The sequence below is a fragment of the Coccinella septempunctata genome, chromosome 1 (assembly GCF_907165205.1).
Source record: "Coccinella septempunctata chromosome 1, icCocSept1.1, whole genome shotgun sequence".
Taxonomy (NCBI): Eukaryota; Metazoa; Arthropoda; class Insecta; order Coleoptera; family Coccinellidae; genus Coccinella; species Coccinella septempunctata.
Window position 1 is genome coordinate 52,957,117 of NC_058189.1, and position 26,054 is coordinate 52,983,170.

The 26,054-nt window shown below is 32.9% G+C and overlaps 6 protein-coding genes and 1 non-coding gene across 7 annotated transcripts; 5 read left to right on the forward strand and 2 right to left on the reverse strand.

Moving 5' to 3' along the window:
* Positions 1-1,600: 1,600 nt before the first annotated feature.
* On the forward strand, positions 1,601-4,320 carry LOC123321892. The gene is made up of 3 exons (XM_044909679.1): positions 1,601-2,367; positions 2,559-2,750; positions 2,833-4,320. The coding sequence occupies exons 1-3, from the start codon at positions 2,108-2,110 to the stop codon at positions 3,785-3,787; spliced, it is 1,407 nt and encodes a 468-aa protein (XP_044765614.1). The 5' UTR covers positions 1,601-2,107; the 3' UTR covers positions 3,788-4,320.
* A 2,622-nt stretch (positions 4,321-6,942) lies between these two features.
* Positions 6,943-13,572, reverse strand: LOC123310749 (nuclear pore complex protein Nup153). Its single transcript, XM_044894395.1, has 5 exons — positions 13,367-13,572; positions 12,681-13,182; positions 8,960-11,874; positions 7,464-7,567; positions 6,943-7,346 (listed from the first exon to the last, which is right to left on the reverse strand). The coding sequence occupies exons 1-5, from the start codon at positions 13,436-13,438 to the stop codon at positions 7,268-7,270; spliced, it is 3,672 nt and encodes a 1,223-aa protein (XP_044750330.1). The 5' UTR covers positions 13,439-13,572; the 3' UTR covers positions 6,943-7,267.
* A 302-nt stretch (positions 13,573-13,874) lies between these two features.
* On the forward strand, positions 13,875-14,743 carry LOC123313371 (mitochondrial cardiolipin hydrolase). Its single transcript, XM_044898233.1, has 2 exons — positions 13,875-14,369; positions 14,447-14,743. Exons 1-2 carry the CDS (start codon positions 13,967-13,969, stop codon positions 14,674-14,676), a joined length of 633 nt encoding a protein of 210 aa, XP_044754168.1. The 5' UTR covers positions 13,875-13,966; the 3' UTR covers positions 14,677-14,743.
* A 395-nt stretch (positions 14,744-15,138) lies between these two features.
* On the forward strand, positions 15,139-17,750 carry LOC123311282 (zinc finger CCCH domain-containing protein 15 homolog). Its single transcript, XM_044895166.1, has 6 exons — positions 15,139-15,288; positions 15,377-15,578; positions 15,647-15,888; positions 16,167-16,421; positions 17,140-17,373; positions 17,442-17,750. The coding sequence occupies exons 1-6, from the start codon at positions 15,217-15,219 to the stop codon at positions 17,619-17,621; spliced, it is 1,185 nt and encodes a 394-aa protein (XP_044751101.1). The 5' UTR covers positions 15,139-15,216; the 3' UTR covers positions 17,622-17,750.
* Positions 17,751-18,412: 662 nt separating this feature from the next.
* Positions 18,413-18,620, forward strand: LOC123323070. Its single transcript, XR_006539258.1, has one exon. It is a non-coding gene; the product is annotated as a small nucleolar RNA U3 (small nucleolar RNA).
* A 1,796-nt stretch (positions 18,621-20,416) lies between these two features.
* LOC123320078 (protein TAPT1 homolog) lies at positions 20,417-22,691 on the forward strand. The gene is made up of 2 exons (XM_044907249.1): positions 20,417-20,622; positions 21,023-22,691. Exons 1-2 carry the CDS (start codon positions 20,463-20,465, stop codon positions 22,687-22,689), a joined length of 1,827 nt encoding a protein of 608 aa, XP_044763184.1. The 5' UTR covers positions 20,417-20,462; the 3' UTR covers positions 22,690-22,691.
* Positions 22,692-23,457: 766 nt separating this feature from the next.
* Positions 23,458-24,358, reverse strand: LOC123311442 (ubiquitin-conjugating enzyme E2 G2). The gene has a single exon (XM_044895430.1). It carries the CDS (start codon positions 24,208-24,210, stop codon positions 23,707-23,709), a length of 504 nt encoding a protein of 167 aa, XP_044751365.1. The 5' UTR covers positions 24,211-24,358; the 3' UTR covers positions 23,458-23,706.
* Between the last annotated feature and the right edge of the window lie 1,696 nt (positions 24,359-26,054).

Sequence of the window (26,054 nt, forward strand, 5' to 3'; positions counted from 1 at the left end):
TATTATGGCAATCGCTGACGCTTGTAAGAAAGACTAGTTGTGTAATATGGCAATTGAAGACGTTAGACATTACTCTCATTAGTCGAATTATTCGAATCAAAGTTGCACGAATCCCAATAAAAAACTTGATAATTTCGAACATTTTATTCACTTGATGTGATGATTAAAATGGTATTGTAACTCAAATTTTGTTTTTACTGAGTAAAGCAGCAGAAGTAAGCCAACCCAGAAATCTGATCTAGAAATGACAAATCGGAAGATAATGTATTGTAGATTTTAGGTGAAATTGTCGAAATCGCAGATTGAAATTTAAAATCGAGGTTGACAAAACTAAGTTTAAGTGCTTGATTGTACCTTTGGAGTCTCATAAAAATTTAATCATCCGAATTTTCTGTTTCAACGAAATGTATTATTATATTATTGCGAGATAAAGTGAAAACATCAAAAAACAATAATTGGCATTATTGAAAAAGGTTGAACTTTACTTTGATACTGACATACCTACATAGAAAAAATTAATTTGAAACGAAATAACGAGAAAGAAATATTAAACCAAAAACCGGCTCAAAACTGTAGAAAGTTATCTGAAGAATATTAAAGATCTGAACAACGAATCCTCATAGGCTAGTTAAAGAAGCTAGAGGACCAGTTACGATCGATTGATCTAAAAAGCACTCTTAAAAACTTGATGCTGGACTAAATAATCATTGACTTAATGATGCACATAAAAAATACATACTATACTCTGCATGGCATTTACCAAATGAAAATTCGGAAACCTTGACTAAGTTAATGAAATATTTCTGCTTTTTTGAGAAAAAATCAACCTTTCTATAGAATTTGCAGGGTTTTCGAACGCTTTTTCCTGCAACGGGAGATGTATAGATAATTTTACCCCAATGTCTGGAATTTAACCGAAAATTGTCTTAAAAGTTTGTTTATTAGGATAATTGGAAGATTTTATGATAAAATTCAATTCTATCTGTTCGTCTGCCAACCATAAACACTGTAACTTTCGAAAGGAAAGAGCGTGGATTGAAGTTATGAATCAACGAAAAGACCTTGTTACTTGAAATTGTCAGGATAGATTCAAGCAAAGATTATAGATATAATATGTGGAATCATGGTTTTCCGATTGAGTTCATTAATGGGCAAAATAAGACTTCTGGTTTTGGAATTACAGTTATTTAGAAATAAAGTCAGATATAATTTGTGAATTGTAATAATATCCCATTTGTTTCTTATATTAATCGGAATATCAAGAATAATTCTGCACTTAATCTCCTTGTTTCTCAAGCAAGGATCCCAATGCACATTTTAATATTTATTTCCTGAATTTTCATTTCGATGGGGGTGGTCCCCTTGGGCCACCTCGTATACACTCCCCTGATCTCGAGAAATGAAACACAGAACACGTTTGCAAAATGGTGTATGCGCAAAATCACGATGCTTCTTTGCTTCTATTTAAAATTCGTAAATTTATTGATATTTGTAATAAGACACATCCACGTAAAACATATACATAATTGGAATTTATGAAAATCATCATAATCCCAATATATCGATCGCCTTGGAACCCAAGCTTGTCCAAGAAAAAGCAAAAATTTAAGTTCTGTGGCTCCTCTCTTGACATTCAATGAAAGTGAAAATATTTTTTCTTAACCTTACATCAACAAATTGTTTATTGATTTTTGTAATTCAGTTCTTTCTTTCCTTAAATATATTCTATATTTCAATTATGTGAAAAATAATTATTAATATAATTGTGACGGCAAGTATACAGATAAAAACGATTAGCTGTTTATAGAAAAATATGGCTTTAATTGAAATAACTAGGACATTTTGGAGTAGTGAGTTCAGCTAGTGTTTGAGGACGAAACAGAAAGATTGCGTTGTGAAAGTGAAATGTACTTCTTCTAGTAGATTGAATAGCATCTTGTGTTTTAATATGTTGATGCATATAATTTATTATTGTGAATACATAGAATATCCAGTTTAACGTATTATTGGTATTAGTCATCTATAATCTCTTTTCTACAACTGTAAGACATGAGAAGAGAAATGATATAATACTGCATAGGATTGAATATTCCCAGTTTTGTGAAGAATGGATATTTGTCAATTTCACTCCCATTCTGAGGAACCTAGCAGTCAGAATCAAATTGTGAATTCTACATATATGGATGATAGAAATCTTACCAACATTTATGAAGAAACGTCCAATTGTGAGCTGAGATTCATTTCTAATGAAGAAATGAATGATTTGTTGCCACCGTTAGGTGAATATGAAGAACTGACTACAGTAAAGCAACTAACTACCTCATGCAACAACTACTGCAAATTGTATAAAACATTTGCAGATACTAGGTAAGAATTAAATTGTTTTGTTGTGATGGGTGAAAATAGCCTTTTTCATTTGAATTTGAGGTGCTTTTTATAAATGAAGTTTTGGGTACAAATAAATATTTATAAGTTAAAACAACATAACCACATTACCATCTAGTGTATTTAAGCTGACCACATTCAAATTTTTTTTTAACAATTTTATTTAATTTCAGCATAAATAGCCCTTTGGAGAATACAGATGATCAATTATTTATAGAAATAGTAAAAGAAGATATTGATGCTAGACATAATCCAGATGAGAACAAATCAATTCTTGATTCTATAAGCTTCAATATTGAAGATCATGAAGAAACAATCGTAAAAATCAAGATAACTAATACTGACAATGGTTTTTCAGTGAAAGAGTGAGTAATCTTAAAGAATGACTAGCCTTTAGTTTTCACATGTATGTACTTTTTCTATTAATAATTCTTATGTAATTTTCAGTTCTTCCAAATTTGTCAATTGGAAGCCTACAGAGATTGTTCCAAAACTCAAAAAAGTGTGCAAACCAAGAAGTCCCAGAAAACCTATGCAGCTGGCAAATTACTGTGATCTCATCACTGATGCTATAAATTCTTCACCTGAGAAACGTATGATTTTAACAGAAATTTATCAATACATTATGGAACATGTGCCTTTCTTCAAAGACATTGACCAAAAAGGAAAAGATGGTTGGAAAAATTGTGTGAGGCATACTCTCTCAGTTAATAAAAAGTTCATAAGAATAAAGAATACGTCAAAATGTAGATTATCCTATTGGACAGTATGTGAAGGAGGAGATTTTGAAACCCAATTTGCACAGTATTCCTGGGTATCAGAAATATATAAACCTGAGGAGAGGAAGCGGAAGATAATCAAAAGAACTACTGTGAAATTAGGACAAAATTCTAAAAATAGTGTGAAATCAAGTAAACAAGTACAAAACACTGCATGTGAATCAATGGACAAGAAGAAAAGTGACAAAAAATACTCAACAAAAATTACTAAGAATGATTGTCTAAAATCAGATCCAGTGAAAAAGAGTAAAGCAAATAATTCATCAAAATATAAAATTATAGAGAATCGAAAGCCAGTGGTGATCAAAACAAAAAATAAGAAAAGCAAGGTAAAAAAGAAGAAAAAAATAATCAAACGTGAAATTAAATCTCGTCAGAAAAATGAGCCACAAAAACCGAACTCCAAAAAAGTTGAAGAAAAAAAGAAAGCTCAAAGTGAAAGAAAGTACGTAAACAAAAAAGTTGCCTCTGATTCGATCAAGAAGAAGCAACCTACTAGAATTTTGAGAGTGTTACCTGAACGTTTGTCAAGGAAAGCAGAAAGTGTTTTACAAAGTCAAGAAAATGGTAATATCAGAAGAAGCACTAGGAAAAAATCTGTTCGTAAGTCGTGGCCACTCTGAAACGTATATACATGAATCGCTAAATAATTTTTATGGTTTCTGAAATCTAAAGCCTGTCTCGCATCAAAGGAAAATGTTTCATCAATTAACATAACACTGTTTGCATTTGGATTAAGGCCTTCTATTCATAAATACGATATCTGATGATATGACGATCTAAAAATGCCCCTACTGGTCAAATATGGTTGATTATTTTGAAATTTTAATCAACTGATGAATCAGGAGCATTTTCAAATCATCGTATCGTCTGATATTATATCTATGAACAGAAGGCCTTACACATGAGCAGAATAAATTATGTATTATAAATGGGAAATGAAAGACTTAATTTCATATGTAATTTCTCAATTTGGGTTTAACACTGAGAATAAGATTGAAATTTCTGCTTCATGTGTCTTTGGTGTTAGCCCACTTTGAAAATTATTTTCTAGTGTGATTTGATTGAATATTGAGGTTTAAAAATAATTTGTAAATAAATCTGCCTGTATATTGTATATAATATGAGATTTTCAATAAAGTGGTTTTTAATATAATTATATGTTTATATATTTCACATTGGCGGTAGAAGAAACTGTCAATTCGAGATGGTTACATTATTATTAATCTTATTTTTCTTGTTGCATACGAGATCAACAGATTGCGTATTCGACATCTAGCATTGTCTCCAATATGCCCTGACCTAAATTCAATCGAGCACTCTTGGAAACAATTATAAAAAATTCTTGATGCCCACAGACTATAGCTGGAAAAGCTTCAACAATTCTGAGAACTCTTGCCACACTCCAGCAACAGCCAGATTTTGACAATCACTATATTTTTGACCGGATAAACATATATATTTTCGTTACGATTCTCGATGTTTACTTTGTGGTGGATGATCATTTCGCCATCAAAAACTTCCCATCACTAAATAAAACAAAATATACCAGTATCAAGTTCTTTTTTATTAAAACCAAAATAATTTAACAAAAACATTTCAGGGTTTATTTTCAAATTGAATAATTGAAAAAATAAAATAGGCCGAGCTGCTGAAGTCAGAGATTTAGGGGGAGTCTAAATCTCCGGATGAAGTAGGATGAAGAACTACATTTCATTCTCAAAATTTGATAAGTGAATGAGAAAGATACTGTAACGAAAAATTTCTTTAAATCATTCTTGAAGAAGTAACCTAACTCCTTCGCGAATATTCATCATTCTTCAATGGTATAAAAAAAGGATTCTAAGTTATGAAAGTGAATACTTATGAATAAGGCATAAAGGAGTGAGCCTACCTTCAAGATTCAACACAGACATAACCTACGAAACCCAACCTCACGTTATTAAAAATTGTAAATGAAATTTGTTCTTAAAATCTAAAAAAAATATATTCTAATAAATTAACATGAAATACTCTCCACAACTAAGTAAAAACATTTCACAAATTGATATCTTAATAGGGGTAAAATTATGTTCCTCGTCTAAAAATATCGAAGGGGAAAAAAAGCTTTGAAAATCGGAAAATGTGTAAAAAGAATTGCAATTTTCAGATACATAGTCATACATTTTCAAAAGCTATCAGGAACAAAATGACATGTACATGTATACAAAATATCAAATTAGTTTAAAAGGTGTTAATTTATCATGAACATAAATGCATTGTTAAATTGGTTTTGTCTGTGTAATATCGAAGTAATTTACAGGGATACATAAACATCTCTATATATTCAAATATGTACAGAGTGAATCTCCTACTTGAGACAAGGAATACTGTCAGTTTGTAATTGAAAATTTCTAACGGACACAAAAGAATCCAATACGATTTGCATAATAGTTATTTGGCTGACAATTCTAGTAACAATTCAAATTTGCTGATTTTCTTCAATTATCACATATGATGGGTTCTAAATTAAATGAAGAACTCTCAAAAATTTAATTCGTGGAGCTTTAAGAGATGCTATTTTTCCTTTCCTTACTACAATCGGAAAGAAATTTTTTTCAGGATGTTTCAGACATTCATTTACCAGCGCAATGCCTTCTTTATGAATAAATAACAAATGTTTCAGAAATCACCATTCATTTTCTTCATTGCCAAATTTCAATGATGATAAATTGAAATTTAAAATAGTCACCACATTGCTTACTCAGTAGTTTAATTCAGTAACTGATGATTCAAGTAAGGAAAGTAAAAATTTAAATGTTTCTAAAATAATTTATTTCAAAAATGAGAAACCAGGTACACAATAAATTTAAAATTTCAGTTCAATATCAATTATGAAACCAAACATAAGGTTCAAGACTGCTGGCTGAAGAAATTGCATAATAACATGATTCCAAAGTCGTAATTTAGAAAAAGCCTAAGAGATTCTTTTCAAAATCTTTGGTAGTTCTATTAATATGCATACTGTGATCTAAATACAGACGATAGTAAGGAATTCAAAATTTTCTATCAGAATTAAAAGAATTTTCATATTGATCATAACCCTGGAATTAAACTCCTAAAATAATAATAAATTCAGCCTATTGTCTCTGATGATAATGTCTCAAACAGAAGATATTCACTATGTAAAAATGATGCGGTTTCATGTAAATAGTACAGGGCCTGACCCATCAGAATATCACAGTCCTCAACAATTTCAGGGAAATCATATAAATATGTTGAATTCACAACATCAACATTTCTCAAAAAATTTTTCACAATTTTATTGATTATGAAAAATTCTAAAGTAAAAAAACTACATTCTATGGATCAGACCTCTCAAGTGTTCATGCTAAGGTATACTTTAGGATTAATATTATTAGCTTTTTCCTTATAAACTGGCACATCTGTGAATATTAATCTGGTACAACAATTTCAGTTAGGTCAATTCCTCTACAGTGTCATCAAGAGAACAGACTAATTCTTCAGATAATATATGTATATATATTTACAATATAACAATGAGTATAATAATAAATATATTGAACTATTCAAAAAATATATAACATATGTTAAAAAAATAGTAATAGAATATTCCACCCAACAAGTTGCTAGAAAGCCACTTCATCTAATTGGAAGGGTAAATATAAGGAATTTGAAATTTTGTGAATTAAATAACAACTAACTAAATCCAATTTCACCATGAAACTTAATGTAATCGAGAGATTTTTTTACAGAATTTCCAAAAACAAGAATCTACTGAAGAATAAATCTGTTTTATTTGCTCTGTTTGGTAAGAGACCAAACCATATTCGTTCATCAATTATATATTCTACAATATTATCAACATTATATTACAATTCCAAAAAGGCATGTTGGACTCTGAATTTTCACAGATTGCTAGTTCACCTTTTCACAATATAAGATAACACTTCATAGGTCTGAAAAAAATCATTGTATTGGCCTGCGGCCAATAGAAAATCCTGAATTTATTTACAACAAACTTGAACACACTATGCTTCAATATTATACTTGAAACTGATTCACTCAATCGCATTCATTCCTATTTACAAAAAAATCCAGAACTATCGCTGTGTTCTTCTAACTGCTCTTTTAAATTTACGAACAGGAACAGGTCCACCCCCTCCTTCGGTGGGGTTTGCCCTGAAAATTCAAATCAAATTTTGAAAAATCAATTTCACGAGTTTTTCCACTAATCATTTTCAATTTGTTAGCGGAAGAGAATTGATTTTTTTACTACAAAAATCGTAAAGTACTCACGAAAATGTAGGTACTGAGCCTCCTGTGAAATTGAATGATGGTTTAGTTCCTGCATCAAATGAAGGAACTGGCGCAGAAAAGTTGAAACCACCTGCGGGTTTTACCTGGAATGAATCACATAAAATCACATTCAGATCAGGCACTGAAAAAGTGAACAAGTTAGGTTAGGTTAGGAACAAGTTAGGTTAGGTTAGGAACAAGTTAGGTTAGGAACAAGTTAGGTTAGGTTAGGTTAGGAACAAGTAAGGTTAGGTTACAGTTTATATTACATGAAAGTCAATTAATTTATATTCGAATGAATAAATATAATATTTGCAATGAGAAAATTAAAATTTTCTCAAATGAATAATCAATACACATATATCGTTTTATTGAATGAAATGAATTTCGGAATATAGTTTTTCATTTATTTGATGAATCTTCTTCGAACACAAAATATCATCCACGTTTTCCAGTTTTCTCATTATGACCATAAGTTGTTCGCTATCTAATGAATATCTTAAAGTTTTGTAAAATTTGATGTTTAAAAATTAAAAATTATCTGCGAAATTTGAAAAATTCGATACTTTGGCTGAATACAACTCTGTTTAAAAGATCCACAGATGTGTAGTGTCACATATTTAGCTAGTTATTCTGAAGGTAATTTTGTTTTTCCACGGGTGGCACAGCTCATTATGAAAACTTAAAATGGCTAAATCTTTTTATCAGGGTCGAATCAGAAAAAATGCTATAGAAAAAAAGTGTTTCTTTTGACCGAAAGTATTTATACTGTTGAAATATTTGTACGAGTCGAAGACTCACCCTGTATAATAGTTACAGAGTTGAAATGATCAATAAAAATTAAATTGCTGATTTGGAAAATAAAGAATACTTCTTAAATGTTTGGTCAACGAAAATATTCTCTCTTTAAATTTCATAGGTATATCGTCAGTGTTAATAAAACAATATTTGTTTAATTTTGATATTTAATTCAGAGAAAAATTATGGTTAAGTATGGAAATGGTGTTTTCCCCAGAATATTTCAAATGTATTACAAAGTAAGAGGTTCATGGATACCCATTTCCATTGACCATTTTCGGAGAATTATTCTAAATTTTTTACACAAAATTATTTTCGTGATCATTTCAACACTGGAAGTAATATATTCAGGAAAAAACTAGCACGATTTGCCACAATTACATCCATAAAAACAATAAAACACGTTCAATTCAAACCAGAAAAACAAAATCCAAGCATTTTTACGAAAAACTATTAATAACTGTAAGATTTCCAGAAAAAGCAACCTAACATGCTTGCAGCGTTTGTGAATTTCGCCACCAGGTGGCTTGAAGATGAACTTGAATATTTTCTCGCATGTTTCATCTCTTTATGAGAAGTTTCAGAATTATACATTCATTATGGGACACCGTATACATGTCATAGGTTTCATCAAATGACAAGATATTAGTAAGTATTTTCATTGAAAGCTAACAAATTTATCTGAAAGATCCACTTACCGCAGATGAGAAATCAAATCCGCCTTTGCCGAGTGGTGTTGCCTCAGCTGGATTTTGGGTGGCACCGAAACTGAAAACCGCTGCTTGATTGCTGTTCATGGTAGTACTTCCAAAATTGAAACCTCCGTTTTTCATCGTAGAACCTTCAGAATTTGTGCTTTGTTGAACGGAATTCGAGGCAAAACTGACGGAATTCGTGGGCTGCAATGTAACGTCAGTTTTTACAGGATTGAAGTTAAAACCACCCGGTTGGGCAGAAGATGATGATGAACTACCAAAGCTGAACATTGGTTTGGCATTTTTGTCCTTCGAGTCGTTATCTTTACTTCCAAAACTGAATAAGGGCTTGGTAGAATCGCTCTGAGGTGCCGATGGTGCCACCAATGACGTACTAGCAGTGTCTGTTTTTTTCGGATCTTCTAATGACGTTCCGGTGAATTTATTATCCACGGTTACTGGTTTGGGAGGGGTGAATTTGAAAAGAAGATTTGGAGCTGCTGCATCTTTAGGAGGTTCTTTCGAATCAGCCGTTGGTGCACCAAATTTGAACACAGGAAGAGAACTTTTGTCCGAAGCAACTGATGGGGTTTTGAATAGAAAACTATCAGATTTTTCTTTATTTTCATTATTCGGTAGGGATTGTACTGAATTGGAATCTGCTTTATTTTTGGATTCAGATTCAGTTGAATTGGATAATGAAAACGTTTTCTGCTCTACTTTGCTATCATTCTTTTCTGTATTTTCCTGTGCAATTCCAAATTTAAAAACTGGAGTTGCCGAAGATGTTTCATTACTAGTATTGCCAAACAACGAAGATGTGGAACTGATGGCTGACGAACTACTCCCCTGCATATCTTTCGGTATTCCAAAATTGAATTGCATTTTATTAACCCCAAAGTTGAACATATTAACATTGCTCTTATTAACCAAGGTCACTCCAGGTTTCGGGGTTTCGCAACATGGACACTTCTCAACTTCTGAATTATTCCTCACCATGCACGTAGGGCATTCCCATTTTTCAGATTTTTTTGTTGGAGCATCTGTTTTCACCTCATTAATAGTTTGTTCTCTGGGAGTTTCACACGCAGCACAAGCCTTCAACTCGTTTTTATTTCTTATTAGACAAGTACCACATTCCCAAGTTTCATTCGAAGGTTTCAGATGGCTTGGAAAATCGAATTTTATCTGATTCGTACGACTATTCTCACATTGCGTGCATTTTCCTTCCACCCCTTTGATTTCGCTCAAACACATCTGGCACTTGGTTACTTTCAAACAAGGATTCATCGAATCACTTGATTTCGAAGACAAATCTTTCCTTGTACTCTCGCAGGCGACACACTTCTGCGATTCGTTTTTATTTCTTACCCAACAGGTATCACACTCCCATCCATTAGAAGGAGCTTTAAATTTATTCCCAATACCGTTAGTTTCTGGTTTGGAAACTTTGGGAGTGGCGCACGCCACACATATGTTGTTTTGAACTTTATTTCTCACTGAACATGTTGGACAGTCCCATTCATCCAATTTTTTAGCGAACTGCAAGCCAAAACTCAAAGTAGAGTCTTTCTTAGAGTTCTGGCTCTTTTCCGCTCGTGGTGTTTCACAAGCTGCACATTTTGTAACTTGGGATTTGTTCCTGATCAAACATGTCTGACACTCCCAAGTACCCTCGGGAGGTTTGAATTTTTCCAGTAAGGGGTCACTAGATATTTTCAAGTCCACATTGTCACTTTCACAAGATAAATTTCCATTAGTCATCTTAGTCTCAATTTCCTTAGATTGCGATTTTTTTTGATCTGTTTCACTGGCATTCTCAGTTAATTTAATTTTCTTAGACAACGGCTCGCTGAATTTGAAGTTATTGATTGCGATGATTGATTTTGAATTATCAGCTATTACCAATGGTTTAGAAAACGTATATTCCGTAACACTGTCTGTCGTCTTGTTCTGAAGTTCACTAAGAGCAGGTTTCAGTTTATTCACACTAGTTTTGATCCCCACGGCCTGGTTTCCATTTTCCACCAGTTTTACCATATCAGTTTTCAAATCTTTTTTAATGGCAACATCATTCTTCAAACCGTCTTGCTTCTCTTTTTCTAAAATTTTATTTTTGTCCTTGTTCTCTTGTGATGCAGTTATATTAAATTCTGGCATTTCGAATGTAGGATACTTATTTTCAGGTATCATTAAAGGAACTGGATTCAAAATATAATCATCTAGAACCTCAATAGTTGGAGCTTTGGATCTAACCGAAGTTATTTTCGATTTCATCTTATTCGTATGTTTCTGTTGATTTTCAGTAGAAATTTTGTACTCTTCATTATTCAAATTGGAATTTGAGGAAGACGCTATATGTCTTATCTCATTCGTTTTATCCTGTAAACGTTGAATCTGTTTCATTTTGAGCCTTTCGGACACCGATGGAACCAGAAGTTCTTTGCTCGAGCCCATTTTGGAATTCTTAGAATATGGATTTGCTGCTACATACTTTGAAAACAATCCCTGTTTATCTGTTCTGGTGGGCAACGGAACTTTTTTAACGTCAGACATGGGGTTGCTACATTGCTCCAGAGTTTCCAAAATTCTTCTGGCAGTTTTACTCAGGGAAGTAAATGATTTTGAGTCAGAAGACTTGTTTACCGGTTTCACCATAAAAGAATTTTTCAACTGTTGTTTTCTTGTTTCGTTCATTCCTAATTGTCTTCCGTAAGCTGAAGCTCCTCCATAAATTGTTGAGCCATTATAGAAAGGGGAATTTATGATTTTACTTGTTGTTAATGTTCTATCAACAAAACTTGGAGAACCAAAGTTTGACATATTGAAGGATGGCTTTCTTGAACTCAGAGATGTATTTTTATCTTGTGGGCTGAAACTCTGATCAGCAAATAGAGATCTGCTTGGTGTTATGGGAGCTGAAAAAACATTGTGAATAAAAAAATATTTCAATTAATTCAATGGTAACATTGTCAATATATAAACAGAGCCAGAGAAACAACCTAGTAGAATGAGTAAAATATCTAAAGATTGTTGTACTAGAAAAATGGAGAAATAAAGTGAATTTCACAAGTTTTAATGATTTGAGCTAGGTTGAACAAGGAGTTTTTAACCTCCTTTCAGTATAGAAACTAGAAATGCTGAAAAATCATCAACTGAAATCTGGCCTGAAGCAAAAAATAAGTCAGTTTATACTATACTGGAATAGTTACTGTAGAATGTAAAGATTATGAGAGAAATGTGAAAGATAAATTTTTTTTTTTTCTGAATGTGATACGATTGGCTTTGCCCAATGAACTACAATTCTTAAATGTTACATATCAATAGGTATGTAGCTGGAAAAAAATTTCATTAAAATTTTAATGGCATGTTTCCCTCTTCTGACAAATCGAAATCTCCAGAACCTTAAGGTTTGGCTATGGGGAAGTTCGAATAAACTGTGGTTGAAATTTTGTAGAGAAACTGAAAATTTTATAAAATATAGGATGTCCCATTTATAATAATGAAGTATGGCTCAACTACCAGTATAACTATACTACTTTGATATTTGAATACCTAATCTACTGTGCCAATAGATTATTATTTTTATCTAATTGGTCAGTCTAAGTTTTCCAAATAGTGTTTAAAATTCACAGAGCTACAATTTTATTACACTATTTTTTCTTCATCTTAAATCCAAAAAGTATATTACAAAATATTGATTACTTGATAATAATAAACTCACTTGATACATCAAACATTGATTTCTTTTCACTAAACGTTTTCTCTGTAGGGTTGATCATACTTTCTGAGATTCCATTATTTTTTCCTAACTGCTTCTCACTCAATTTAGCCATTGATGAATACCCACTTGTGTTTTCACTCTCCACATATTTATCTCTATTTGATACACCAGTAGTTGTAGAATTATTAAAAGTTTTTTGTACACTTCTCTGAGAAATAAACGAAGGACCGGGAATTGGTTCCATGGTTGTTTCAACACTTGAATCGTTATTCAAATTAGCCATGAATTCAGAATGACTAATAGTATTTTCTCTATAACGTGTTGTAGATAATGTATCATTTTCCATTCCTTTAGCTTTCTTACAAGGAGGTTGGATCTCGTTAGTTTCTTCATCTTCTCTTGATCTTACCACCCCAGATCTTTTGTCCTGGTTTTTAAAAAGTCTGGAAAAAGACGAGCTCAACAAGCCCGACACTCTAGAACGTACTTTGGTTACGAAAGACTGCAATGAAAAAAACCTGTTAAATGACATACAAATTGAACATTAACAATGCCTGAATAATACGAGAAAAATTGTTCTTAATCCAGGCTACAATAATTAAAGCTACATATATTCGCAGCCGAACGAAATATGCAGAAAACAAGTTAGAAGGCGCGAAGATTTGACAAAAACTCATGTAACCTACCTCATCCTCTTCGGAATCTTTAGAATTAGTAGAGCCATTTACTATATCATCCTTGCTATTATTTGTTTCCATGGTTTCAACTAAAAATTTTGCGTTTTATACAATAAATACAAAAAGTTCTTATGAAGACTTGCTAAAATACATTCTTTGAACAATTTTTACCACACGAGTATTGAAATATGGCGGACGAATATTGGGCAAGCGTTTGAAAGATCTATCGCGCGCATAACCGCAACCAATGGATACGTTCAGATTTGGTGATTATTTTTTTCTGAGCTCAAGAATTATTCCTTTTTCATTAGTACAATTCATTCAATTATATTTACCAAAAAAAAAAATGGATTTCAATTTTCAGATCAAATATAAAATTATACAGTAATCTGTGACAAAAACAAATTCATGGTAGATGAACTGTAGTTCAACTGTAAAGTAGGTACAATCACTTTGAATATATTTTAGGTTGCATAATTATTTCACAGGTTGTCTCTGACATAGGTTATTATTATTTTGAATTTTTTTTACAGTTGCCGGTTTTCGTTACAATTCTAAAAGAATGTACCACGATTACAACAATCGCAGCAAAAAAGTGTTTTCATTAAAATGCACAAATCTTTAAAGCTGATTTATATATGTTTCACATTGACCCCTATCATTCTCACATATTTCTTGAAGCGTAAAAAAAAAGAAAATAAAAGGAAAAATATTAATGAAGAAAAATATTATTATAGGAATTTGTTTATGTTTAACAGAAAATTATGTAGAGACCATGTGATCAAATCTAATCCTTGTGATATTAATTGCCCCCAAAGAAATCTAAAAATATTGGTAGATTGCATTGGATCCGCAAGACGATCCATTAGTATCTGTGTACTAACTCTGCAGCTTCTAAATATTTTCCAAGAACTTTTGAAAGCACATGAAAGAGGTGTCAACGTGAGAATTATTTTAGATAAAGAAATGATTGCAGAAAATTCACCAAGACTACAAAAACTCAAAGAAAAGGGTACTACATTAGTTTTCAAGAAATAATATTTATGAAGATAAATTCCAGTTTCCTCTTTTGCTGATCTTTTTTTTTAGGCATTCCTGTAAAAACTCAAGTGGAAAAGAGCTGTTTACACCATAAGTTTTGTATTGTAGATGAAGATGATGAAGTTTTGGCCAAAATGTTTTTTGGTTCTATGAATTTCACATTACAAGGACTCGTCCGCAATTATGAGCATGTTACCCTTACCAACAACTATGAAATGATCAAAAGATTTCTTGAAGAATTCAATTTACTTTGGAATGAATTTGAATTTTTTTATTAAATAAACTGTTAGAATCATACAGTTAAGTGACTATTAATATCATATGAATAATAACCAATTTATCAATGATTTTTTACTGTTTTATTATTTATTCATTTGTCCCGTTGCCTCGCCCCATTTTATTCGATGCAATCATTAAGTAAACAAGATTCATGGAGTTCATTATTTTTAACAGTGAAGTAACTGCATAATCCAGTAAAGATTATCATCCAAGTAGCTGTATCTTCCAGAGACAAGAGTGGTAACTTCTTATTACGATCAGCAGAGACAAATTTATGAAATTATAAGCAAAATACTTGATTGAACAATAATGTGGTTGTAGAGACAAATTTTATTATTTTGAAAAAATTTCGGAAATGAGCATGACATATCAAAGTGGCGGAAATGAATAATTCATCTATGATCATTTATTTGATGTTCTGTGATAAAAAATATCAAAATGGTGTTTTAGGTTATGTTGAATTCAAGGTAAAAGGTAATTGAGTTTTTGTGTGGTCTGAGAAAGGTACTATATTCAAACAAGACTTTGAATTTTTCAACATGCCACCTAAAGCAAAACCAGGAGCACCCAGCAAGAAAACTGAGACAAAAAAGAAAGAGAAAGTCATAGAAGTATGTTATTCCCAAAATCATACCTTTACTAAAATGATCATATGGAATAGGATAAATCTAAAATATTCAAACAAATTATTAATTTTAGGATAAAACGTTTGGCTTGAAAAACAAAAAAGGTGCTAAACAACAAAAGTTTATTGCGCAAGTTGAAAAGCAGGTTAAGTCAGGAGGTATACATCCTAACAAAGAACTTGATCCAAAGAAATTGGAGAAAGAAAAGAAATTGAAGGAGCAAAAAGAATTAGCTTTGCTTTTCAAGCCGGTACAAACACAAAAGGTTGAAAAGGGTATGATCGCCAAAATATTTATTGTAATTAGATTGCTCTAAGAATATTACTTAATCCTTATGTATTAGGTGCGGATCCAAAGTCTGTGGTATGTGCATTCTTCAAGCAGGGACAATGTGGAAAAGGTGATAAATGTAAGTTTTCTCATGACTTGACTATTGAAAGGAAAGCTGAGAAACGATCCCTTTATGTGGATATGAGAGATGATGATGAAGATGATACCATGGAAAACTGGGATGTAGATAAACTAAAGGAAGTTATTGAGAAGAAACATGGTAAAAATAGTGGCAAAATGCCAACAACTGATATTGTAAGTATACCCAACCTAGAAATAGAGCTCAAAATATTGTGAGCATAAGCTAGCTGCTCATATAGAGAAAAACATGCAGAAATACACTGACTTTTACTTGTTTGACTTTTACAATGTTTTATAGATTCTAATATTATGTATAGGGTGAAATCAGGCTTGAAAACATGATTTGGTCCAGTGAACCCAAGTTGTGTGGAAGCCTATTAATATAGGATCTGTTACCTATTTCTATCATATTTTATTTTGAAGTTTGGATTCAGGATCATTGAAATTTTCAGATTTGCAAACATTTCATAGACGCTGTTGAGAAATCTAAATATGGGTGGTTTTGGTCTTGCCCTTCTGGTGAAAATTGTATTTATCGACATGCATTGCCTCCTGGTTTTGCTTTGAAAAAGGATAAGAAGAAAGATGAAAAAAAGAACGAGATAACCCTCGAGGAACTAATTGAGAGAGAAAGAGCAGCTCTTGGTCCTGCCCAAACTAAGGTCACCCTTGAATCATTTCTTGCTTGGAAAAAAAGGAAAATTCAGGTGAGGAATGAATGTAATTTTTTTTCTGAAAATTTGATTGACATGTTTTGGTTATTCCATTGGAAAGAATTTATAGGGAACTCTAACGATTTGTCAAAATCAACTAAGCATTCGCTGTCGTGGGGCACACAAGCTTTTCCCTCCATTAATTCGCATGCTGTTTTCGTCGAGTATTGTGTTTTGCGCATGTTTTTGGAAAACATGTTCTTCCCGACGTTAGATTCGAGTTATAAGACTATAACTTTCTCAGAAATACATCTTTATAGTGATAATAAAAAGCTTTGTGTGCCCCACGGTAACGAACAATCAGCTGATTTTGACAAATCGTTAGAGTACCCTATTATCACAGATTATTTGAGTGGAAAACATTCGAAATTTTCAGAAGAAAGCATAGAATTTACGGGGTTTGGCTTACTTCATGTCAAACAACATTTCACTGGGCATTTACAATTGAAAAAAACCAGTGATGTACTGTTTTTTGATTCTTTCAGGTTTTTTTTTTGGATTCTAATTGTTTTTATTGAATTTTTGTCAGGGAAACTAAACATGAAGATTGCATGATGGTCATAGATGGTTCTGTGGGCATATTTTTCTGAAGGGTTTTCATATTTTGTTTTTTTTTTTATTTGGACATACTGCATTCATGTGTTTTTCCAATTTGACTCAAGTTGCATTTGCTGAAAAGATCTATACAAGTGATATAGATATTGTTTTGCAGGAAAAGAAAGACAATCTCAAAAAAGACCAAGAAAAGAAGAGAAATGATTATAAAGCTGGTAGGCAGGTTGGTCTATCAGGAAGGGAAATGTTTAGTTTCAACCCAGATATGGCTAAAGAGAATGATATGGAAGATGGGGATGAAGCATTTGATTCTTATACTAGAGAAGAAGAAGAAGATGAAGTAGAATATAAAGAAATTGATTTCAATTTGTTACATGAGGAGGCTCAAGAGGTAAGATTTATATTTCTTAGATTTTCCAATAAATTTTTCAGATTTCATGGTTTCTATCAATATTTCAGGTTGATGGTAGTGGAACAATTGCAGCTGAGGATCGACTGAAACAACCCAGTACAAGTGAAATATCAGACAATTCAAGTTCCAAAGAAGCAGGGGCTATACCTATTAATGAAAATTTGTTCCTTGAGGAAGACCTAGATGCTTTAGATGAAGAGTTGAAAGATCTTGATATAGATGATTGAAATAAGGAGCTTTAGAGGCTTCTTCGGATGTTTTTTGTACCAGGAACCCTTGATTGACTGTAAATACTGAAATCATCAATTTGAAATTTGTTGGCAGATTTAACTCTATGTAATAAATAATTTCCTTTATGTATAAATATCTCATTTTCCCATGCAGAACCAATTTGCATATTAATTTTTCATGTTCAAAAAAACTTGGCTTATGCGGTTCATTTCCAAGAAATATTTAAATCGATTGATACGATAGGTTAACATTTCCTCAAGAAATGAAACCACTAGGAAAAAACTAAGGTCGTTTATGATGCTAAAAGCACCTATAAGAAAAACATTGAAGATTTTGAAGAATGTTTTCGCATTAGTTTCTCATTTCTCTGAGGCTTTGGGAAATCGTAAATGAACTGATTCATAACTCACAGAAAATCAAGGGTGAGGAACTAACTACCCCCAAATATGGTTACAATATAAGTGGCTCCATCTGTGATAAATAACTCTAAATGACGTAAGGAAGAAACACTTTCAAACAAAAAAGTGCTATATATTATTTCTTTCATACTTCAACGTCTTCAAGCAGGTTCTTCAGAATTCCAAAACTTATTTGAAACGATTTTTCATGTCAGAAAAAGTTTCGGTGTTGAAATTTCAGAATGCTGTACCATAAAGGAATTCTACAAAAGCGCATTCTTCAGAAAGAAGGTGAAACTTGCTTCATTGGTAGATGGCAGCGTAAGCACAATGATACTTATTTAATCTTGACGGAATGCCTTAAGAACGTTGCTAAATTAGCTACAATTAAGATCATACTTCACAGGATCATTTCTGTAGTATATCTTCACACATTCTCAACTCACATTGAGAGTGGTTGCATCCTCGACGATGAGTCGAAGTTTCGCATCTTGAGCGTGAGGCAGGTTCTAAGAATTCTCTCTGGAAATCCTAGTGGCCATCGATGATCGTTCACCTGGAATTTTCCAGTTACGGATGCGAAACAATCTGAGGGGTTGCACTTCTTATAAAATTTAAATTCAGGTCTTATAGTGTGTAATAAGTTGTTGTTTATTCTATAGCGGGATTTCACCGACTTTATCATTTGATAAGTTGAGCGGTAAACGATAATAATAGTTGTCTCTGGATAACTTTGATAATACAATGTGAATTTTTTTGATGAGTGTGCGTACTTTTACCAAAGAGTGTCAATACTCTGCTTTTACTTAGACTTAGATCCTTTTTGTATAAATCTGCATTCGTAATCCATTCGCGGGCCGAATGTTAAGCAGATGGCATTCTCTCTGTTAACATTCGTAATTTCGTAATGACTTCAAAGTCTAGGGCAAAATTTTTTGGAAGCCTCAAAAATATTTGACAAGAAATTTCGAGCCAACGCCTAACTCATTTGAGTCAAAGATGTGGTTGAATCTTTGATTTGAGTTTGTTACACTTCGGCCCGCGAATTTGATTACGAATGTATAGATACTCGACACCGAGTATTTTTATTATTATACTACGTGCGAGAAGGTAAAGGTCTCTAAAATCACACTTTTTCATGAAATCAAAGAGTTAAACGTATATATCTCTGGTCTATGCTGTTCATAGACATCATTGAACTAAAGAAAGTTCAATGATAGACATAGAGAGCATAGACCAAAGATTATAGTATGGAGAGTAGAGAGAAGGAGAACGATCGCCGTACTAAAAATGTGTCTCCAAAAACGGGGAAAATAGGTGTCGCTGCGATTACAGCGGGTATCGATAAGGAGTGGGGATTCAAGCGTCAATTTGAAATGAACAGCCTTCATTTTATTTAAGGTTATATGTCATCGTGGTTTTTCTGATGATTTTTCAAATACCTTTCTTCAAATCTATATTGAATATGAGTTCTCTGAATTATATGCAATAAAATGCAAGTCGAAATCAATGAAATTCAAAAGAAATCACTGATCAAAAAAATTGTACCTACTTTTGTTTATCATTGTTTATTGAAAGCAGCTATGTTAGTTGGTTTACCGTAATCGTCAAAATTATATAAATCCGAAGTAAGGCGTAGTACACATCAAGACAACAAAAAGTAACAGTCTCAGATTTATCACTCAGGTATTGGAGTAGATTCTGTTGCCAATACTCAGCTGAGAACCGATATAAACCATATATTATGTTATGCCAACAAAATTCTTCAAGAATATTCTCTTCTGAACCATGTAGTTTTATTGGTTAGATATTCTTATTCAGAAGAGTCAACTTCTCACGAGGGATGACAATTTCGATTTCGTTTATAATGAATCCATCATCTTTTTGATATCTTCATCGCAAAAGTGCTCTTGACAAACAAATTGATTCGGAGTCGATTCTTGAGATAAGGTTTTTTTTCAATTTTCTCTCAAAAATGCTCTCGGAAATTTTATCTCTTCTCCTTTTCTTTCCGATGCCAAAACACTCTTATACTAGCGCACGCTTCAACATTTCACCATGGTCATATGTTGTTCTCTTATCAAAAATCGAAAATAATAATATTCCTATCATCTGTCACCAGGGAAACAGTTCACTCAGCCAACGAGCCAACTACAATTTGATTCGTGTAAATCAAAATTTCGCACTCTCGTGATGGCCAGCGCGCCTGTTAGCAAAAGCATGAACTACCATATTGGTACATATTTTAGGGGACAAAAAATCTGTGGTCTCAAAGCAGCGATCGTTCTCCTTCTCTCTACTCTACATAGATTATAGAGTTAGTCCTAACTCTATAATCTTTGGCATAGACATGATAGAGACTCTCTTTCTCTTTAATTTGTCTATGATGCTGTTAGCCAATTAACCTCCTTGTCTTGACATTTATACCTTTATTTTGATATGACTTGTGGTGAAAAAATTAATAACGAAAATAATGATTTCAGTAATTCTAAATCTTCCAGACGAGTATTATTTCGCACAGGCAGTATGATGAATAACCTTATGAAATGTGACAATATAGATGCACCCAAAGAAAGTCCACCAAATTTTTTCAAAAAAGGTAGGGAAAAATTACCGGGGTTTTATCAGGAATTGGTTTTCCTGGAAGTTCTTATCATCCAATTTTAATTCAATTTTCTCTATTGGTAAAATTTACTCTTTACTAGATTGGTGTTGCACAACCAGTCTTGTCGGTTTCGTTCATAAATGAAAATGGAAAAGTTTTTTATGGAAGTCGTGAAAAAACTTTTTGTCAATATTGAAGGTTATTTTCTCTTTTAAAATCATGAATTAATTTATGTGCGTCCATAATATATCAGACTTTCAAATTAAGTTTCTAGAATTACTAGTCCATCCGTACTCAAGTGTATTCTAATCAATTTTTGAAATTGCTTCAAATTTCATCTTACTGAGCAGAACATGCTATTCAAAGTGTGTATTTAGTCATCAATGTTTTTCAGATGTCACAGAATCCTTATTCTCCTTTTTGAGATATGAATTGACAATGGACTACCAACTAGAACATGATGAAGAAAGATATTCAGCTAAAAGAGAAAAAGTTTATTCCTTCATGAAAATTCCAATGGAAATAGAACGTTTCATGCTTTATGGATTTATGCAATGTATAGATTCATTTTTATTTATATGTGCATTTCTTCCTATACGAGTAGCTGCAGCTATGTGGACACTTATGACAAAACCTTTCCGTAAATGTTTTGGTCTTAAAAGTAGGGGAAAACTAACCCCTGCTGAAATCTGTGATATACTGAGAGCTATTATTTTGATTTTCTGTAGTATGGTTATTTGCTTAATTGATCCCAATGTTTTATATCATTTAATCAAAAGTCAATCAACAATCAAGTTATATCTTTTTTATAATATGTTGGAAGTTGGAGATCGATTATTCTCATCAATAGGTCAAGATGCAATAGATGCTTTATTCTGGACAGCAACAGAACCCAAACAAAGAAAGAGGGAACACTTAGGAATCATTGCTCATCTGTTTTTTGCAATGGTTTATGTTATTTTACATAGTATTCTGGTTCTGCTTCAAGCAACAACACTAAACGTTGCTATTAATTCCAGTAATAAAGTTTTGTTAACAATTATGATGTCCAACAATTTCGTTGAATTGAAAGGTAGTGTTTTCAAAAAATTCGATAAGAATAACCTATTCCAATTGTCCTGCAGCGATGTCAGAGAAAGGTTTCACTTGTGTTTCCTCCTTTTCATTGTAGTGATGCAAACAATGAAAGAATATTCTTGGAAGACGGAACATTTTTGGCTATTGCTTCCAGATTGTGTGGTAGTATTAGTAGTAGAGTTTTTTGTTGACTGGTTAAAGCATGCTTTCATCACAAAGTTCAATGACTTGAGCTTAGATATTTATAGAGACTATACAACAAGCTTGGCATATGATTTAGCACAAACAAGGCAAAATCATGCTTTCACAGATTGCTGTGATTTAGTGGCTAGAAGAATGGGATTCATACCCTTGCCATTAGGCGTTGTTTTGATTAGAATTTTGATAGCAACAACGACAATTGATAATTGGTCCAATGTTTTCGTATGCTCTCTCATTTATTTCATAATTGTTCAGTGGAAAATACTGGCTAGCATCTTGGTGATGGGAAGAGCCTGTGATCTGATAACACAGCATAAACATGACAAAGCTTTGCTGATGTCTCCAATTAATATCAAATTATTAGCAAACAAAGACTTGGTTAAAGTCACAGCCAAAGAAGTTGCATCTAGTCCACTTCATGTTTCACTCCAGAAAGATAACATATTGAACATTACTGGTTCTGAAAATCTGATAGATGAACAGCTCATGCCAAATGATTTAGGCTCTGCAGCGATTTTCGCAAACAGCACAGTTGATTTAAGGAATGCAAAATTAAATGAAGAAGTGTTGAAAGCAGATTCTGAAGGTATAGAAGTAGAGGCAAATGAAGGTGAAATTATTACGAGGAGTTTTCCTAATATTACAGCAGATTTCGAAGAGGATGTTGGAAATGGTTTGAAAAGAGCAGAATCTGAACCAGCTCTCAATACTTGTAACAATGAAGATGATGAAAAAGAAACCCACAAAAATGAAATAAAGATACAAAATAAAAATTCAACTTAGGATATTTTTGTTTTAATTTCATAAGGTCTTGTCTGTCTGTCGATATTTATGATAAAATACCGATTGTGTTAATTACTAACTTTTTTCCAATAAATTCCATGGGGGTTCTATTGGGAGAAAGCTTAGTTGACAAGTCTAGGAAGCTACAGAAAAGAGGGCTTTAGTTCTTGGTACATTGGACAGAGGGCTCTTGGGTGGAAGCAATTACCCTGAGAAAACCCTGCTTGCTGCCGTGGAAGTAAGCTGAGTTTAAATGATGCTTATAATCTTTGATCACAGCTGTCTCTTAACGGCTATGATGTGATCAAGTCCAACCACAGCCTTCGAGGTAAGTCTCTATAGATGGATGTAGTCCAACCCTTTTATACTTAGGGCATTGACTAACTCTATGACGTTTGGGTACATGGAATTAATATGGTATAAAGATAACAAGGTTGTCCTAATACAATGATGTTGGTTGAGTATGTAACCCTATCTGTTAGTTGTGGAACAGCCTACCTGCAATTCATAATTATCGGACACTGAGAGGTGCCAATAAGTTGGAAACCAAGGCCACAAACGATTCAGTGCTAACCACATGAATCTCTTGGATCAGCTTCAAACAGGATTAGTTACTCCATCATGGGTTCTGAAGAAAAGTAGATTTTTTTAATTTATACACATATCAGGTTTAGCAAATGGCTTAATGATACTATTCTAGATTTTCAATTATTATAATTGAAAACTATTTGATATGGATTAGTCGAGCTTTGATAATAAATAAGAAACTGCTACAGAAAGTTTATAATAGCAACCACAAGTTAATTGTTTATAAAAAATTGTCAGTGAAGAATCCTTCCATAAAAAATTGTTTTCTCCTTTGAGGGATCATAAATCTCTCAACTTGACAAATTATTATTGTTTTAACCATTTTTATCCTTAACTGTAGCAAGATTTTAATTGTTCGAAGGATAGATATAAATGCTTTATCGTGCCTCCAAGTATAACAAAATCATTATCATCCAATGAGATTCTCATTTACGTTGAAATGCCCAAAGTTCTTCTAACAAGATTCTCTGCTATTCTGTTGAATTCTTCCCTATTTTCCCTCCACATTTTTGCAGCATCAACATTGGCCCCACTTTCATCATTGGGTTCAGCTAGCATACTGACAACTGATAGGAGAATTTTCTCTACACTTTGAACTGGTGACCATCGTTCAGCGCTTGACTCATATCCCATGGGATCATCGCCTGGGGCGTGTAATATTGAAATACAAACTCTGCCATCGGAGTATATGTTGGGATGAAACATTTCACATGTGAATTGCATTTTGGGTGGGCTCAATGGATAATCTGGAGGAAAAACCAATTTAGCAGGAAAAACACCACCTTCGAAGCATGTTCCTTCAGGACCAGTTATGAGAGCTTCCCACTCAAAAAAATTCTCTTCATTTATTGGACCAGCTATAATGCCTTCGGGAGGATTCAAAGTTAATTGCTTATACTCCGCCATAAGACGCCTTAACGCTGATCCTGCCATAATCAACTTCAATATTTCTAATTCATAAAAACTTACTAAACAAGGAATTTATGGATAATCAAAGTAACATTTAACAGTTCTCTGATACTCCTTTAAGATATCAAAGATTAATCCTTTTTGAAGATATCAGCTGATATCAGGATTATCAGCAAAGTTATCGGGTTTTCTATGGTTGTCATGTCAGTGAAGTCCAAGTTTGTCTATGGTGAAGTCTGACATCTTTCTTTGGCCTTATTTCTCTATGGTTTGTACAAAGAGGATCTTGGAATCACAAAACACTGCCTCTTCAAAGATTCCTCTTTGGTCTCTGTTATCTGTGTCAGACCAAAAAAAGTTAATCTTTGGTTAGACATTGAACTCTTCATTGGGTGTCAGCAAAGCGTATGGTCCGTATATACACAACATTTGGTAACCGAAAGTTACCAGAGCGGTTACTCTGGTGACTGATATTGAACCAAATTGTCAGGAATTCGACATATACTGTACTGTCCTGGCCTTAAATTACCTTGCGCTGGTCAGTGATGCTTGTAGAATTCTTTTTACTTCGAAAATACTTACGAATGACAGCACTTTAAAGACACCTTACTACTCTATGGCCAAAAATCGTGATCGTCTGCAGGGGCTTGACACTTCCTTACCCCCACCCCAAATACGGTTTTTAGTTCTGCAATCAATCGCTATGTGGCACTGCATACGAAAATATATATCATATTCTCCACAGATTACTGTATTCTGACATATTGGATTTGTGAACGCCAACAGTGTCAATGTCAATATGCTTTAATGCAAATTCTTGTTTACAAACGAGATCTTATACGAGAGTAAATTAAAAATACCCATTTATTGAACTCGACAGTTTTATCAGGAAATCAATTTTCTTGTAAGAAATATTTGATTCAAAGAACCACGTAATTATAACATTAATCGTTTATACTTAAACCAATCCAACCAAACCCTTTAAAAATTGTGTTGATGGAAATGAAAGTCAAACTGTGTAGTCAGTTATTAAGCCACTCCGTGGGGTCAATGATGAAGCTCATTTCTCAATGGGGTAAGTATTTTTTGAAACATAATAATACCAAAATTTACTATTTTCCTTTTTAGAAATCAAGCATCCGCTTCAGCTTCACAGAGAGGCTATCGACACTGCTGACGTTATAACTATTCTTGGATGAGTTATTTGATTCGTTGAATGTGTCCAGAGCTTGGACATCCACTGCGAAACTCTTAAAGAAGACGGTTAGTATTCAAACAGAACACAATGTTGTTTGGGAGCAGGCGATACAAATTTTCAACAGTATTTCATTTTATTGCCCTCGAAAGAAAAGATCCATTGTGGTGCCCACTTTGAAGAATATAGTGACAACATTGAACGCATTCCTTTACCTTACTCAAAAACTGTTCAATGATTATCACTTTAAATATATTCTCACTGGGGCTTTCAATCAAGATTGTTTAGTAAACTTTTTTGGGCACATTAGAGCACATGGAGTAAGGAATACTAACCCAAATGTTGAACACTTTATTTCATCATTCAAAACTTTAGTTATTAATAATTTCATGTCGGTGCATTCCTGGTGATCTAACTGTGAGGAAGATAAAACAGGGAGTCGTTGTTTAGAGACTTTGAAATCTTTCCTGCAGGAAAATATAAAATCCACATAGGTCTTTGGGCAACTAATTTTTTCTTTTCCGAATTATTCATGCATTCTAAGCTTTGGCATGCTGTTTTTGATTTCTATTGCCGACTCCCAACAAACATTGTGTCCTTTTTGGATAATGTTGAAGATTTCTGAACATATAATAATTTCAACCTCATTTCCTATGAACAATATTATTACTGA